Raw genomic sequence first — 14,663 nt, forward strand, 5'->3', positions numbered from 1 at the left:
ATCTAGTCAGCCTATCCTGGGGGTGCCCTTGCCTCTGCTTCTCAAATCCTGAGATTGCAAGTGTGCCACCACAGTGCTAATCACTTACATGGGCGCTGGGCAACTGAACTCTGGTCCTCACACTTGCGTGGGAAGCAGTTTTCTTGCTGGGCCATCTTATCAGCCCTCGACTGAATTTTCTGTAGTGAATATGCATTAGCTTGGCAATCAGGAAAAAGATGTCAAAAATAATCTCAGTTGGTGGCTGTAATTTAGGATGGGCTGGGATTTTATGGCTTCGTGATGCCTTCATATAGGGAGCCAAACACATCTCACATCTAAGTGAAGACTCGCACATCAATGCCTTCCTAATCCAAACACTGAAAACATGAGGGAAATATGAAGTATGGGACCCATATCTCCCATGAGAGGAGGAGCAAAGGCAAGCCAGAGACACTGAAGAAAGTTCCAAACTCTACAATCCATGGAAGACCCCAGGAATGCATTCTGGTTGCTGCTGGGCTAGACCCTGAGCACCCCCACCCCCACGGGGACTCACTGAATGCATTCAGAATGCCACCTTGCTTCACAGGCCCTCTGAGATGAAACCCCAGCTATCGCCTCTGCTGCCTGGGAGGAGCCTGGTGAGTGTGGGCAGGGAGAACAGGCCGCCTGCCATTTACAACGAAGGAAAAGTCCCAGCAGCCACCATTCATCACCAGCTACACACAGTACAAGCAGCAGCTGCCCTTGTCTTGGCAGGGAGAGGGGATGGGGTGGGGCCAAAGGGGAGAAATAAGTGGAATACAGGATCGTCTTACTGGGAAAAGTGTCCAGAGTGTCCCAGGCAGGCTGCTTTTGATCACTTGTCCTACTTGGCCAAAGCAGGTGGAGATGAACAGAAGGGCAAGATGGCCAGCAGCAAGCTCCCAGGGGAAGGTCAAAGCAGGTACAGAAATGGCCCCCGGAGGACAAGGGTCCTTGTGTGTCCTGGCTGCTGTGGGGCAGAGCAGCAAGACTACACGCATGTTTGGCCTTGACCTCTGCATGTGGAGTGACCCCTGAGAAAGCTAAAGAGAAGGCTGAGTGGGCCACTTCCAACTAGAGCACTGAGTATGTCGTGGGCTCACCGTAAGCCCACGTGAGCCACCATTCCCAGGGCTGCCACTCACAGGGCCTGGGCTCACGCCTGGATCAGTCCTCAGTTGTCACTGCCTGTATTTCATTTTGCACGGGGCCCACAGGTTATGCAGCAGGGATTGCTGGGAGGTGAATCCCAGCTCCTCAGGACAGTGAGTCTGCACCATGGCACAAGCCAGCTCTGCCCGGTCCTTCCTGTTGGGTTTCCAGGAAGGGCAGGAGAAAAGGCAGCCTCCGAGCCAGGAGTGGGCGCCAGAGATGACTCAACCTCTGTTCTGTTTGATTCTGCTGCTGGGAATGGAGCGGAGGCCCTCAAACAGGCTAACCAAGTTCTCCGCCACTGAACTGCGGCCTAATCTTTCTGTTAACCAAACTCAAAGCCTTAACAAGGGGCAGACCGAACACGGCACCACGTGTGTGAGCCTTGCCCTTGAGAGACTGAGGCAAGGGGATCCTGAGTCACAGGCCACTATGGGCTCCATAGGGAGACCCTGTCTCAAAGATAAAATGAGGGGCTGGGTGATAAAAGATAAAATGGCTCGGTGCGTAAGGTGCTTGCTATGCGAACATGAGGATCTGAGTTTGGATCCCAGCATCCGTGTGAAAACCAGGTGTCGCAGCATACGGGGGAGGGGCAGGTGGGAAAGGGTGGAGACTGGCAGACTCCTGGGGCTTGCTGGCCGGACAGCATAGCTCAATCAGTGAGCTTCAGGGTCAGTGAGAGATGGGAGAGGAAGGCACCTGGGTGTCAACCTCTGGGTTCCACATGTACACCTGCACACACGTGCACCCACTGACAAGCACTCCTCCCCCCCAAAAAAACCAACAACATCCCTTCAGAACACAGTCATGGAGGCTGGGGCGCCCTGCCATGAGCATCATGAATGAGCAGTTTAGGCGAGCGAGGACTATGACACCAGAGGGAATGTTCACACCCTTACATGCAGCCATCCCACTCCTGGGAATGTGTCCCAGACAGACACACAAATGAAGGAGCCTTACAAGCCAAAGATGCTCAGGCGGCAGTTGGGCTGCGCTGATGCTCTGAGCAGAGCAAAAATGCCTAACAGGAGGAAAATCGCTCCACAGACATTCGATGCAATCAAGCTGCAGTCACGTGCAAAGCTGCTTAAGAGGGAAATGATGTAAAAAAAGACGTGCACATAAAGGAAAAATACAAACCAGAACAGGGACCTGATGAGTGTCCTGAACTCTCATGGTGCCACAGAAAGTCACTCTGTGACCTTAAGCGACTGGAACTGCTGTCCTCAGAGCAGTGTTAAAAGTAACAGCAGTCCAGGGACAGGGGAACGGCCCCGCTGGACCTCAAGAGTCTGGCCAAGAACAAAGTATGTGGGTTGGGGGGCCTGGGGAAAAAGCTTGGGAATCTCTAAGCAGAAACGGTGGTCAAATGGCTCCAGGGCTGAAATGGTACCTTAGGTCTGGTCATGCCACATCCCATGGTCCAGGCACAGCCATGTACCAAGTTACTTCTCTCATTTCCCTTGAAACACACAACAGTAGCCCTAGGGTACTGTCCAGATGGGGTGCCAAACCCAAGTCCGCGGCTCCCTTCTGTCCTGACACAACAGTTAATGTGGGCAGCTGCTATTTTTGCAGAAGTGCGTCAGCAGTTATTATTCGACATGGACGTCAGAGGAAAGGACATAAAAGGAAATTTATCTTTAGCAGCCTGAAGCTCATGGCTTCATCGTTATTCATGCTGCTCATCATGCTATTTGATCCCATGCATTGCTAGTGCGAGCCGATGGGCACTTTACAGGAAAACCAGGCATCGGAGAATGAGAGTGCCCTGCCCTGGAGGGAAGGGGCCAGTTCAAGTTGGGGAGGGGGTGTCTGAGCTCAAGTTCAACTTTGTGTAACAGGTAGCTCAGGCTGTATTCTCAACTCCCTGGCCACCCTGATGCTGTAACAGCCCAGCTCAGGCTTTATTCTCAACTCCCTGGTCTCCCTGATGCTGTAACAGGTAGCTCAGGCTGTATTCTCAACTCCCTGGTCTCCCTGATTCTGTAACAGCCCAGCTCAGGCTGTATTCTCAACTCCCTGGTCTCCCTGATGCTGTAACAGCCCAGCTCAGGCTGTATTCTCAACTCCCTGGCCACCCTGATGCTGTAACAGCCCAGCTCAGGCTTTATTCTCAACTCCCTGGTCACCCTGATGCTGTAACAGGTAGCTAAGGCTGTATTCTCATCACCCGCCCACCCTGATGTTTCCCTGTTTGGTCTCACAGGGCTCTTGTGAGCCCTGCTACAACTCTGGGATATATCTGAGCCCTTATGGGGCCATCTTTTTGGCTTGGCCCCTGGGTGGCCCTCTCTTTTGCTTAGAGTTAACAGAGATCAGTGTATTATTCTAAAGATCAGCTGAACCGTGACTCTGATAACTTATCAGTATGGCTGCATATGGTTTGAACAGGTCGTGTGCTGTGCAGTTCTAGAGGGGAGGGGCCAACCACAGAAGACACTGTAGGTTTATTTTTATGGTAACACATGTCCAATAATTACAAGAAAAGTTATTTTTCTGGCAAAAATGACATAACTAAGGATCAGTGGGAGTAAGGGGTCTTGAGGAGTCTGTCAAGGCTCTTGTCAGAGCAATCCTGCCGCCACCACTGTCTACGGTGGTGTCCCGCCAGGCTCAGAAATGGCATCAGCCAGTCGTGTACTGATGCTGAGCTCAAACAAAGCCACACTCCCGTTTGTCACAGCAACAAAATGCCAACACCAGGGGTACCCACTGCACTCCTTCAAAGCTCTGTGGTGGCTTCCTTTCCCTTCCATATGGGGGAACCAGGGTGACCTTTTCTACAGCACCTTTTGGACTGGACTTACGCCACGCTCAGACCCTGGTTACCCAGCCAGACTTCTGTCTCCAAACCATCTTTGTCTCTGTGTAAATGACAGCAGGAAAGCGCTGCTCCCAGACTGCATGTACGATCACACAGGAGACTAAAACCCACCAGCATCCTCACGGGCACGGGTACCATGTGTTAGTGAACAGCCAGAGGCTCCCACTCGTGACTGCATAGGGTCCCCCTTCCACGGACCACACCAAGCAATAGTAACCTGAGTTCCGGGACAGCACTGCAGCAACGCTTCCTTTCCATGCGAGATGCCAAGGCTATGCCTTCCTTACCATGCGTTCAGTCCCAGAGACTAACCGCTGTCACCTGGCAAGGCTTGGTGTCACAGCCTCAGTCTGCCTGCCTGTCCTTCCTGGCCCGTCCCTTCAGTGGGTCCCCTCTCACTTCTCATGTGTCATCATAAGGCGCTGAGACTTCCCTCTGCCTCCTGACCTCTATCCTTTCCCCATTTCCATCGACATCCTCTCACGGAGCCCATAACAGGAGAGTTCCTTCCGCCAGAAGTCCTCTGTGACTCTCTCTCCCTCCTCTCTTTCCCTTCCATCCCTTCCTCCCTCCCTCTCTCCCATCCTCTAGCAAAGCCACAGTAGCCCCAAATGAGAGGACAGTGCCACAGTTCCTATGCTAGGACATAGGAATATGCTCCCTTGTGAGCAGGGGAGACCCAGAGTCATAGGACCGGCCCTGTGAGCAGGGGAGACCCAGGGTAAGAACACAGGCATCTGTCTGTTCAGCCCCTTGCTTCAGGCCTTGTGGCCTCACAGGAACTCAGCTTATGGGACATGCCAGAGGACAAGCCCTTTGGGGCTGTCCCTAACCAGAACCAACTTAGGACTTTCTGAAGGGCCCTGTCTCCCACATCAGTCCTCTGTTGGGCTCCTTCTCTGCGGATGGTTCCCGGTCTAACCCTCAAAGATAACGGGGGGCGGGGGTCCAAAATAAAAACAAAAAACACATCAAAACCCAGGCTGGGCACGGTGGCACACATCTGTAACATCAGTATTTGGGAGGCAGAGGCAGAAAGATTGTGAGTTAGAGGCCAGCCTGGACCACATAGTGAAGACCTGTCTCAAAAACACTAAAACACAGCAGGCTTTAGAGCAGACAAGGGCCTGGCACTCACATTACAGCCACACAGCCTCCAGGGAGTCTCATAACCAAGTCTGTGTGAAGACAGTCACTCTCAGTGGCCTGTGACAGACGTTATTACCCCAGTCTCTTCCTGTGTTGGTGACACATCGCTCTGCCCTTAAAAGTGCCATCTTTGTAGCAGCCTGCTCAGTGCTACCCGGCCTGACCTGTGGGAACACATCATGCCGTGCTCAGGGCTCCTGTGTTACAGTCTTCCAGATTCACATTACAGTCAAAAAGAGACATATAAGTCAAACACACACACACACACACACACACACCAAGGGGTGTGCTGCTGAGCCTGGGGACACCTCATCTCCCTACCAGGTGCACCTAACTGCAGCCTGCAGCCTGCAGACCACCTGTGCCCCAGGATCTGTGAAGATGGCTCAACACAAAATTGCAAATTTACTTAAAACATGGAGGGTTTTTTTCTTTCAGTTTCTTGTAACTCAAGCACGCCATTCTCGTCATGAACATTGATGATGTATTGAGGACAAAGAGCTGCACAGGCCTGACGTCATCAGCTCGCCATTCCTTGTTCCTCTAGACTTGTGGGCTCTACATGACCTCATTGGGATCACGGATCCACACACCTCAGCTCGTGCTTGTCTCCAAGCCCTGTCCTCGGAAGACAGATGTGGGTTTCTCCCACCGCTCCCACAGCCGCCTTTCAAAGGAGCTTTCTTTCGCACGGCTCCTGGTTTCCGGGAACTGGCATGCTGCATGTGGTACAGAGTCACCTGCCCGGCTAGGTGACACCCAGGGCTGAACGGAACTTCCCCCAGTCCCTACATGGGCCTTTCCCCTTGTGGCTCCCTAGGTTCTGTCTGAAGCACAGAAATAGATTACACACAATATACAATATCTCATCTCAACCTCACCGCTACATAAAGAGATTAAGATGCAAACAAACATTTATTTGTGTGTGTGTGTGTGTGTGTGTGTATGTGTGTAGATCAAAGGACAACTTAGGGGACTTGGTTCCTAGAACCCCTGAAATCAGGCTGGCAGTCTTGGTGCTAAGTGCCTTTACCTGCCGAGCCATCTCCCTGGCCCTGGGAAGGTAGGTTTGATGTCTTTTCAATGAGGGAAGCCGGCTGAGGGTCCTGCCATAGATTCCTGGCGGGCTGCTCCTGACGAGCTCAGGGTTGGGGTCAGGAATTGGCTGACGTAGATGACTCTGGGTCAGGGACAGACTCAGGGGATGTGACCTAGCAGTAGAGCCAAGACAAGAACCCAGGTCTCCCGGCTCATGACACAATACGACTTCCAGTGTAGCTGCCATGGGACTTGATTCCCCAAGTCAGAAAGTTCTGACCCTGAGCCACTCACATCCTGGATCACAGCTCCTGGCCCCCCGGGCAGGCAGCAAATCCAGCTCCCTCTCCAACGTGAATAAAATATGCTGAGGTGTGGGACATAAATCTCACTGGGACCCGCCTGCAAGGAGGGTCCGGTCTAGGAACCTTTCACGTTGTCTGAGCTGAGGAGCCGAGTCTCTGTGAGGTGGGCTGGAGTTCTCTCCACGCACAGTGGAGAACCAAGTGCCCATAGCTGGTGCTAACCAGAACTCTGTCAACCTGGGCCTCCTCCACTTTTCTCCCCCTTTAGCAGGCACAGTCACTGTTAAGAATGGGAGGTTGCCAGCTTGTCCCAAAAGTTCTAGTGAGGCCATGCGAAGCCAACAGAGCACCTCGGGGACACACCTCTGCTGGCCTGAAAGGTTCCAGTCTGGAGGCCTGGATCTGCCTGTTCTTGACCATGACACTGGCCACAGTGTCTCCTGTTGAAGCTGTAAGTTCTGCTCCAGGCACCATTCTAAATGCTGCGTACATTACACACAACCTCCGAGTGCCCTTATCCCCAGCATGATCTTGACATGAAAGAGAACACGGAAACTGGACCAACCAGAGGTCACTCAGACACTGCAGTACCCACACCCGTGCTCCCTCACAACCAAGCAGAGAGCAAGCAAGCAGGCATTTCATTCCACACTTGCTAGCCCTGAATCTTCCACAAGGTAGCAATCAAAACTGCTCTATGGGCAAAGAGAGAAAAGCAATTTAACATCCGATATGTATTTTCATTTCACTGACTCCAAAACTCACCCTCTGAATAAATCTGTCTAAATCGACAACAGAATCATCATTTAACTTTGCATATGCATAAAGTATATATCGGAAGTAAAAACTGGAGATTACAACCAATTGGTTAAGAGCAGAAAATGTACTTTGAACAGAACGCATTCCTATAAGGGGATCCAAGTGCAACCGCTAAAATCCTACACCTGTGTTCTGAACGCCAGTGGTTGACCACACTCTCCACGACTTCCAGACTGAAGCATGGTGTCCTGCAGGTCTGGGGAATGCAGGAGCTAGTCAGACCCCATGAAGCCATTGGCATAGCCAGTCAACAAGCAAAATTAATCGCAAGGTTCACTACAGGCCAAGGGGCATTAATGGCTTAAAAAAGAGCTGGTTCTAACCTAGGCATGTTAAGTGAAGTTAATCGCCTCTGTGTCTGTTGGGTCAACAGGGTGAAAGAATCCTGATTCCAAGGGACTGACATTAGACCAGAAACACTCAAGGTAAACAGCAGGTTTCACTCACAGAAGTCTCCAAAAAGGGTTTCAAGCATTAAAAATGGCAGGCAAGACCAAGGGGCTGCAAGTTTGCAAGGCATTGGCTTTCCCTCACCGAAGTCAGAACACCAGAAGGTTCTGCCTGCACACTGGGGCAGTTAGCCAGGATCACCATAGGGCAGGGGTATTCTCAGGGCTGGCCCTTGCTCAGACCCAGGTGACCACTCCAGAGTCACACCGTGAGCTAAGGTAACTCGAGGACGCGGCCCTTAAGGATGGCGCTGCAATCTTGCCAGCGCTCCGGACGCCTGAAGGCCCTGGTGTAGTGAGGATCCCAGGCCCACTGGGGAAGAAATGGGGTAAACGTTGGGGGCCGGCAAACACGAGCGCCCCTCCCAGACCCCCTCTCCTTCCCATGAACAGCTGGACTGGGTTTCTTTTCCTTTTTCACCCCCAGGGGCTAATCGACCCCGCGCATCTCTAGCCGCAGCCCCCTTTCCAAAACTCGCCGTGCGCAAAGCCACTGCGCAGCGTGCGCCGGAGGGGTGTGGAGAAAGGGGTTCCCCGGGGCTCCCCGCGATCCCCACGCCACGAGTGAGTGACATCAGAGGCTAGCGTGGACGGGTCCTGCCGCAAAGCCCGGCGCGGGGCGGGCGGGCGTGAGTGGGAGGGGAGCCCGGCCTCACGAAAGCCGGCCGCACTAACCCTTCTTAAATTTATTCAGGCAGCCGGAGCTGCAGAAGGAGCGCACGGAGGCCGTCTCCCAGCAGCCGCGTCCCTTCATCCCCGCGGCCCGCGGCCTCCGAGCGGCTGGGCGCTACATGGCCCCGGGTCCGGGGAGCGCAGCTCTGAGAGCCGCAGGGCGGAGGCGGCGGTGGGCGCTCGTGGGTCCCGGCGTCGCGTCGCACGGAGCACCGGGCCGCCCAGAGCGCGGTCCCTTAACCCCGTCGGAGCCGCGCGAGCCGAGCGGCCTCCCCGCCTCCTCCCCCGGAGCCTGCGCCGCAGCAGCCGCCGTGCGACCCCGCGAGCTCCGGGGCGCGGGGTGTGGGGCGGGCTTCCCGCGGCCACGTCACGTCTGCACGCGAAAATCCGAGCTAAGGGGCCGCCCCTTGCAGCAGCAGGAGCAGGCTCGGTGCTGCTGCGTTTCAAAGGAAGGGTGCCCTTGAGAAGCTGGGGCACGTGGGAAATGGGGTGGCCCGGAGCCTGGCGGTAATTCCAGGAAATTGAGGTCACTGCTGAGACCCGGTCACCTTCTAACCCCGCTTCTGCAGCAGGCGCATCTGTGTCCGGCCACCTGCAGCTTACCTGGCCACCTTCTGGGCGGAAGGCAACAGGCGGGGCCCCAGGGACTTCAGCTCCTTTAGGCACCGCTGCTACAGGAATGCAGGCATCTGGAGACATCTGCCTCTGCCCAGACCTCTATGGATATGAAACGCCCCTAGAAGTCTGATGGGCGTCCCAAACCCAGCTGTCTAAATGTGAGTTCCTTGTGGTTCTCTAGAGCTTTCTCCCAACCCTTCCTTCACTCCTCTTCCATCAGCAGGAGGAAGCGCAGAACCATATTTGAGTGGTCTGCCTTAAGACCAATGGGCCGCACAATCCCGAGCTCTGTGCCCACCGAACACATGCCCAATCCCACTACTCTCCATCACCCCACTCTCTCTGGACCACGGACTCTTAGAAAGCATCCCAGAAAAATCACCGTTTCCACTCTGCCTGCCTCCAGTCCACACTCAGTACAATGTCCAAAGGATCCAGTTCAATGTCAGACTCAAGATCTCCGCATATGAACCCACAGTTTACTGATGGAGCCCTATCACGCAGCCCCAAGCTTCCTACTTTTGAGAGGCCTGGAACATCGGCCTCAGCTTTCCCAGGAGCAAGACTGCAGTGTGCCCCAGCCTAAGTTTATTGGCAATTTTTATAGGACTTATGTGTGCAGGAATGGATCCAATGCGGGATATTCAGTCCTGTGCTCTCATTACCATGGAAGGTGGAAGAATCTGATAGAAAACAATGTCCCTGTCCTGAACCAGGAAGGGCAGAGTACAAGCCTGTGTGTCAGTCCCACACAAAGTCATTCCTGGTGTTCCTGCCCGTGAGCTACCACCACTGTCTAGCCACTGCTACTTAAAGCCACTCCGGATTACTTGAGAAACCAGCAAAGAAAACACATCTAGAAAAGAAAGTGAAGTAGTGAAGCAAAAAATAAAAGAATCTCAAAGTCCTGGGAAAGCACACGTAGACACACATGTGCATACATGAACACACATGTACATGCACACACGAACACAGACACATGCATTTGAACACACATGAATGCATGAATTCTTGCACACGCGTGCACACACGTTGTACCACCTTTCTACACATTAATTTACACAGTAAGCCACATCAACATTATCAGGTTCTGCTCATGTAGAATGGTTAGAGTCCAGCCTAGAAGAATAGGTAGCTAGATGTCAGGTGAGGGTTCACAGGTGACCAAGCAGCAAGGTCAAGGGACCCAGTGTTACACTTCCACTCACCACACTGCTAGCCAGGCTCTGATGGCACCAGGTTCCTCCTTTGCTAGCGCATATACACACACTGAAATTCATGTTCAAATATTGGTATGTGCTCCTGTGTATGTGTGTGTGTTCATGCATGTGCACAACATCCAGTGTTCATCCTAGTGCCAGAGGAAAGAGGAAGCAAGTCACTAATGGAAGAGTCTAGGGTGCAACATGGCAGTGCAGTGAGAGCCACAGATACGTCCCCACCCCACAGCCCAGTGTGAGGAATCAAGATGCTCAGTGCCTGTCACCACTGGTTGTAAAAACAGACGCAACCTAAGAGCCCAGCTGCAGGGAAATGTCAGTGTTGTCAGCTTCCTGGATGCCACAGAGTCATCTAGACCTACACAGAAGATGACAGCACTGACAAAAACTTATGCTTACATCCACAATGCTGCAAGAAAAGTAGCTCAGACAACATGCTTGCAATTGAGTAAAATCTACATTGAAGCAGCCTATTAAAGCTGCAGATTGAGGGCGGGGGCAATTTCTTGGACTCTAGGCTTCTTTCTTGTGGATCCAGCACGGTCTTCTGGGACTTTATTCATTTGTCCGTTTCCTGCTTGGACAGAACTCCCTGAGGACAGAGACCAAGGTCTTCTCTCATTGTCCGCAGCCTCCCGTGTGACCCAGTACAATGAAGGTACTTACTGATAGGATGAGCACTGGAGTGACTCAGCAGTGATGAGATCAATGGCTTGCTTCCGCTGAGTGACTTACTCATTCATCAGGAACCATACCTAGCTGAGCCTGGCTTCAGGCTTCTCCTCCCGCCTTCCCCAACTTTCCCCTGTTGACCCTTCAAGGTTGTGCTACTGGTGCACACCACCTCACAACCTCCTCTTCCCCCTGTTCTTCCTGGAGTGGACAGCCCAGAGGCGAGGAGAGCCTTGGGCCCTGTAAGAGCAAGCTCTACAAGAGCTAGTTCTAGGACAGGCTCCAAAACTACAGAGAAATCCTGTCTCAAAAAGCAAAGCAAAGCAAAACAAAACAAACAAACAAAAAGGCAAGCTCTATAGCCCCTGGGGAACCGTGACTTCCCTCTGGGTAACAGGCTCATCATTAAAAAGGGCTGGTGCCTTTGCTCACCCAGGGAGCATAGCACATGCCTGGTACCTGCGGGGCTGCCTTCTGATTGAAGCTTTAACAGAAGCAGTGTTCTAAGAATAGCCATACATAGGTGCTGACTACCATTGTCATTAATAAATTAATGACTTTGCTCCAAAGCCAAAGAATTAATTCGAGAGCAATTTATGAGAATGGGTTGCTAGGCAATTAAAATAAATGTCCAAGGGGAAACTCTTCAATTTGTCATTGATTATGCGAAAAGTTACAAATTATGGGAAAGAATGTGTCATTCAAATCTGTTTGATGTAAGGGAGTGTTTGGGCCAATTCTGTCTTGTGTGCCCTGAACTTTTGGGGCAGTAGAAAAGATGGACTCCACCTCTGGGGGCTGAGCCTGGTAGGCAGCAATGGGCTGCCTGGCCTGGAAGCCAGCTCTCTGGAGTACCAGGAGGTAGAATTGGGGTTAGTGCCACCAGCCAGTTCCAAGGACACTGGCATCTTGTCAGCCTCCATCCAATGCTCCTGTTGTAATGGTAAAAATAAAATGGCGCCATTCCCAGGGGGCCACAGGGGGCCAGGAGGGGCAGCAGGTCCCAGGCAGGGAGCTGCACAGTGAGTGAGAAACCTGGGTGGGGGGTTAGCTGGTCCCATGAAGGGCCACAGGGCGAGAGACAGATGGATAGGCACACCATGCAGAATGAGGTTGGATATTTATTTAGTGGGTTATGGAAGAGAAGGAGAAAGGGGAGAGGGAGGGAGAAGGGGGATGAGGAGAGAGAGGCAGAGAGAGAGAGAGAGGTACAGAAAGAGAGGTGGGGGAAGAGGAGAGGGGAAGCTACCTCTTCAGGAGAGAGAAAAGAAGGGTGAGAGCTCAGGCTAGAAGCAGAAGGAAGGTCCCCTTGCCTCAGTGGACAGGGAGGGAGTGGACGGGGCTGGCCTCTTAAAGGGACAGGACAGATCATTACATCCGTTGGTTATTAACCAAAGAGTTTTTTGCTTGTTGGAGCCTAACTTTCGTTGACAAGTCCCTGAAGACTCTGTCCATGTGTTTGGTCTTCTCATTATTATTATTAATTTACTTAAAGGGATAACAAATAAAACTGAAAAATACAAATTGATTACAGAATTACCTTGATGGGTCATTAAAGCAACACAAATTAACAACCTTGATGAGTTCTTTTAAGTATATTGTGTCACCACTGAGATTCCTGGAAAGCCGATGCACGCCTGTTCTGGAGTGTGGCTCATTCCATAAAGGGATATGATGGCTCACTGACGGCTGTGTTGCTGCTGTTGCCCGAAACTCGATAACCCAACTCCTGGAAGTTTTCCCTCAGGAAATGAATCAAGAGGATGAAGAGATGTTCTGTACAGAGATGCTCACTGCCTCACTATCTGTCACAGCACACAACGGAAAAGTCAAATGCTCAACAACTAAGGATGACTCAGACATGAAGAGTATCAGCTCGTGGACTATTATACAGCCATTAACAGAAGATAAAGAGTGGGAACCTGCCAGCTATATTGGCAGGGTAAAGGGCAGATCACAAAGTAACCTCTTTAATCAGATGCCTAAGATGGGAAACATAAGAAAGGGGAAGAAAAAAAATACATAGAATTCAAAGGCAGGTTTGTGAGGGTGTGAGATCACCGGCATTTTTTTTTATTCCAACCCTTTCATCTTCTAGTATGGCATTTCCCACAGTGACAAAATCACATCCAATCAACTGACCATAAACCCTTTCCCAAGACAAGGAATGAGGAAGTCTTTGAAGGCCAGGTGCTTTGCTCAGGGAGGATAGCAGGACACGTGACCCGAGAGCAGGGAGTCAGGATTGTGGATCCCCACCTTATGATGCCAGTCAGCTTTCTCAGGGGGCTGTGGGGCCTGGACTCAGATTGGAAACCCACCTGCTGGGTGACAATACAAATACAGAAGCCTCTCTGAGCCTTGCTTTGCTGCATCCTCAGCCAAAAATAGTCCAGGCTGGCTGGCTGGCTGGTTGGCTCTGCCAGGAGCTGAAACAAACATCCCCTAATGCTATGTTGAACTCCAACCTAAGAACGGGACCATACTTGGATCTAAAGTCTTTAAAGGGATGCCTCTAATGAAATGAAGTCATTGAGTCCCCACTAATCAACTCTGGGAGGTGCCCTCCCAATAGGATGTGGACACACAGAGTCCAGAAGGACACAGGGAGAAGGCGAGCCAAGGAGAGCCACCTCAGAAGGAGCCCAGCCTGCTGGCCCTCTGACCATGGGCTGCTAGTCTCTAGAGGAGAGAGTGGATTTCTGTTGTTTAAGCTGCCTAGACTGAGGGGTTTTGTGAGTCTGAGTGACTGACAAAATTCCTTATGCAAAACCCTGAGGAAGGGGGGCTGGAGAGATGGCTCAGTGGTTGAGAGCACTGGCTGCTCTTCCAGAGGTCCTGAGTTCAATTCCCAGCGACCACATGGTGGCTCACAACCATCTGTACTGAGATCTGGCTCCTTCCTCTGGCGTGCGGGCATACATCGAGGCAGAATGTTGTATACATAATAAATAAATAAATCTTAAAAAAAAGAAACCCTGAGGATGTCAGCACCAGCTCTGGTAGGAGCTTACCTGGGAAGCCTGAGCCACACCAGAGTCAGATGCTAGGCATCCCCAATCACTTCCCTAAACCCGGCTGAACTACACAGGCCCAGCTTAACTGTGATCCCCATGAAATCTGGAATGAGAGGGCAGTGTGGCCAGCACTGCTGTGCTGCTGAGAAACCAATGCAGAGAAAGAGAGCATCCAGTCTGCTCCTCCAGGGAGGGATCAGAACATTGGCTGCCATTAGACCTCCAAGCTCCACTTCCCCGGCACTTCCCAAACCTCTGATTGACAGATTCTCAACTCAACAGACATTCTTACTGCCACAATCACAAGTTTGAGGCCAGCCTGGTCTACAAAGTGAGTTCCAGGGCAGCCAAGGATACATAGTGAGACCTTGTCTAGAAAAAAAACAAAAAACAAAAAACCACAAAACCAAACCAAAAGAAAAAACATGGAGAAAATACTGCAAAGTATGTAACAAAAGACACACAAACTAGAATGAGTGACTCCACAGCAGCACAAACTCCAAATCCCTAAAGGGTACCATGGCAACAGAAATGATTAGCAAGCTCAGAGTGCACATGATTGGTCAAGAAACAGAGCAAGGCTCATCTAGTCTCAACTTCAACAGGAGAAAAGCAAAACAGACTGAGGAAATGCCTTCTTGTTCACTGTTTATTCAGTAACAGTAGGAAGAATGCCATGGAAGCTGGCCATCCACACTGTTGGGAGATAAACAGTA

General features: G+C 51.7%; 1 protein-coding gene across 5 annotated transcripts in view; it reads right to left on the bottom strand.

Moving 5' to 3' along the window:
- Osbp2 (oxysterol binding protein 2) overlaps positions 1 to 14,663 on the bottom strand; it is a 174,318-nt gene that overhangs the window by 45,187 nt on the left and 114,468 nt on the right. The window contains exon 1 of one of the 5 annotated variants that reach the window (XM_013353394.2): positions 8,424 to 8,767. The exons of 3 other annotated variants lie outside the window; for them this stretch is intronic. In XM_013353394.2, the coding sequence (XP_013208848.1) occupies positions 8,424 to 8,502 (79 nt within the window). In that variant the 5' untranslated portion in view covers positions 8,503 to 8,767. Of the gene's footprint in view, positions 1 to 8,423; positions 8,768 to 14,663 lie in introns of those variants that run through there. One more of the 5 variants, XM_026788735.1, reaches the window with a different exon arrangement.

This window comes from Microtus ochrogaster, unplaced genomic scaffold, assembly GCF_000317375.1.
Source record: "Microtus ochrogaster isolate Prairie Vole_2 unplaced genomic scaffold, MicOch1.0 UNK6, whole genome shotgun sequence".
In the NCBI taxonomy this organism is placed as follows: Eukaryota; Metazoa; Chordata; class Mammalia; order Rodentia; family Cricetidae; genus Microtus; species Microtus ochrogaster.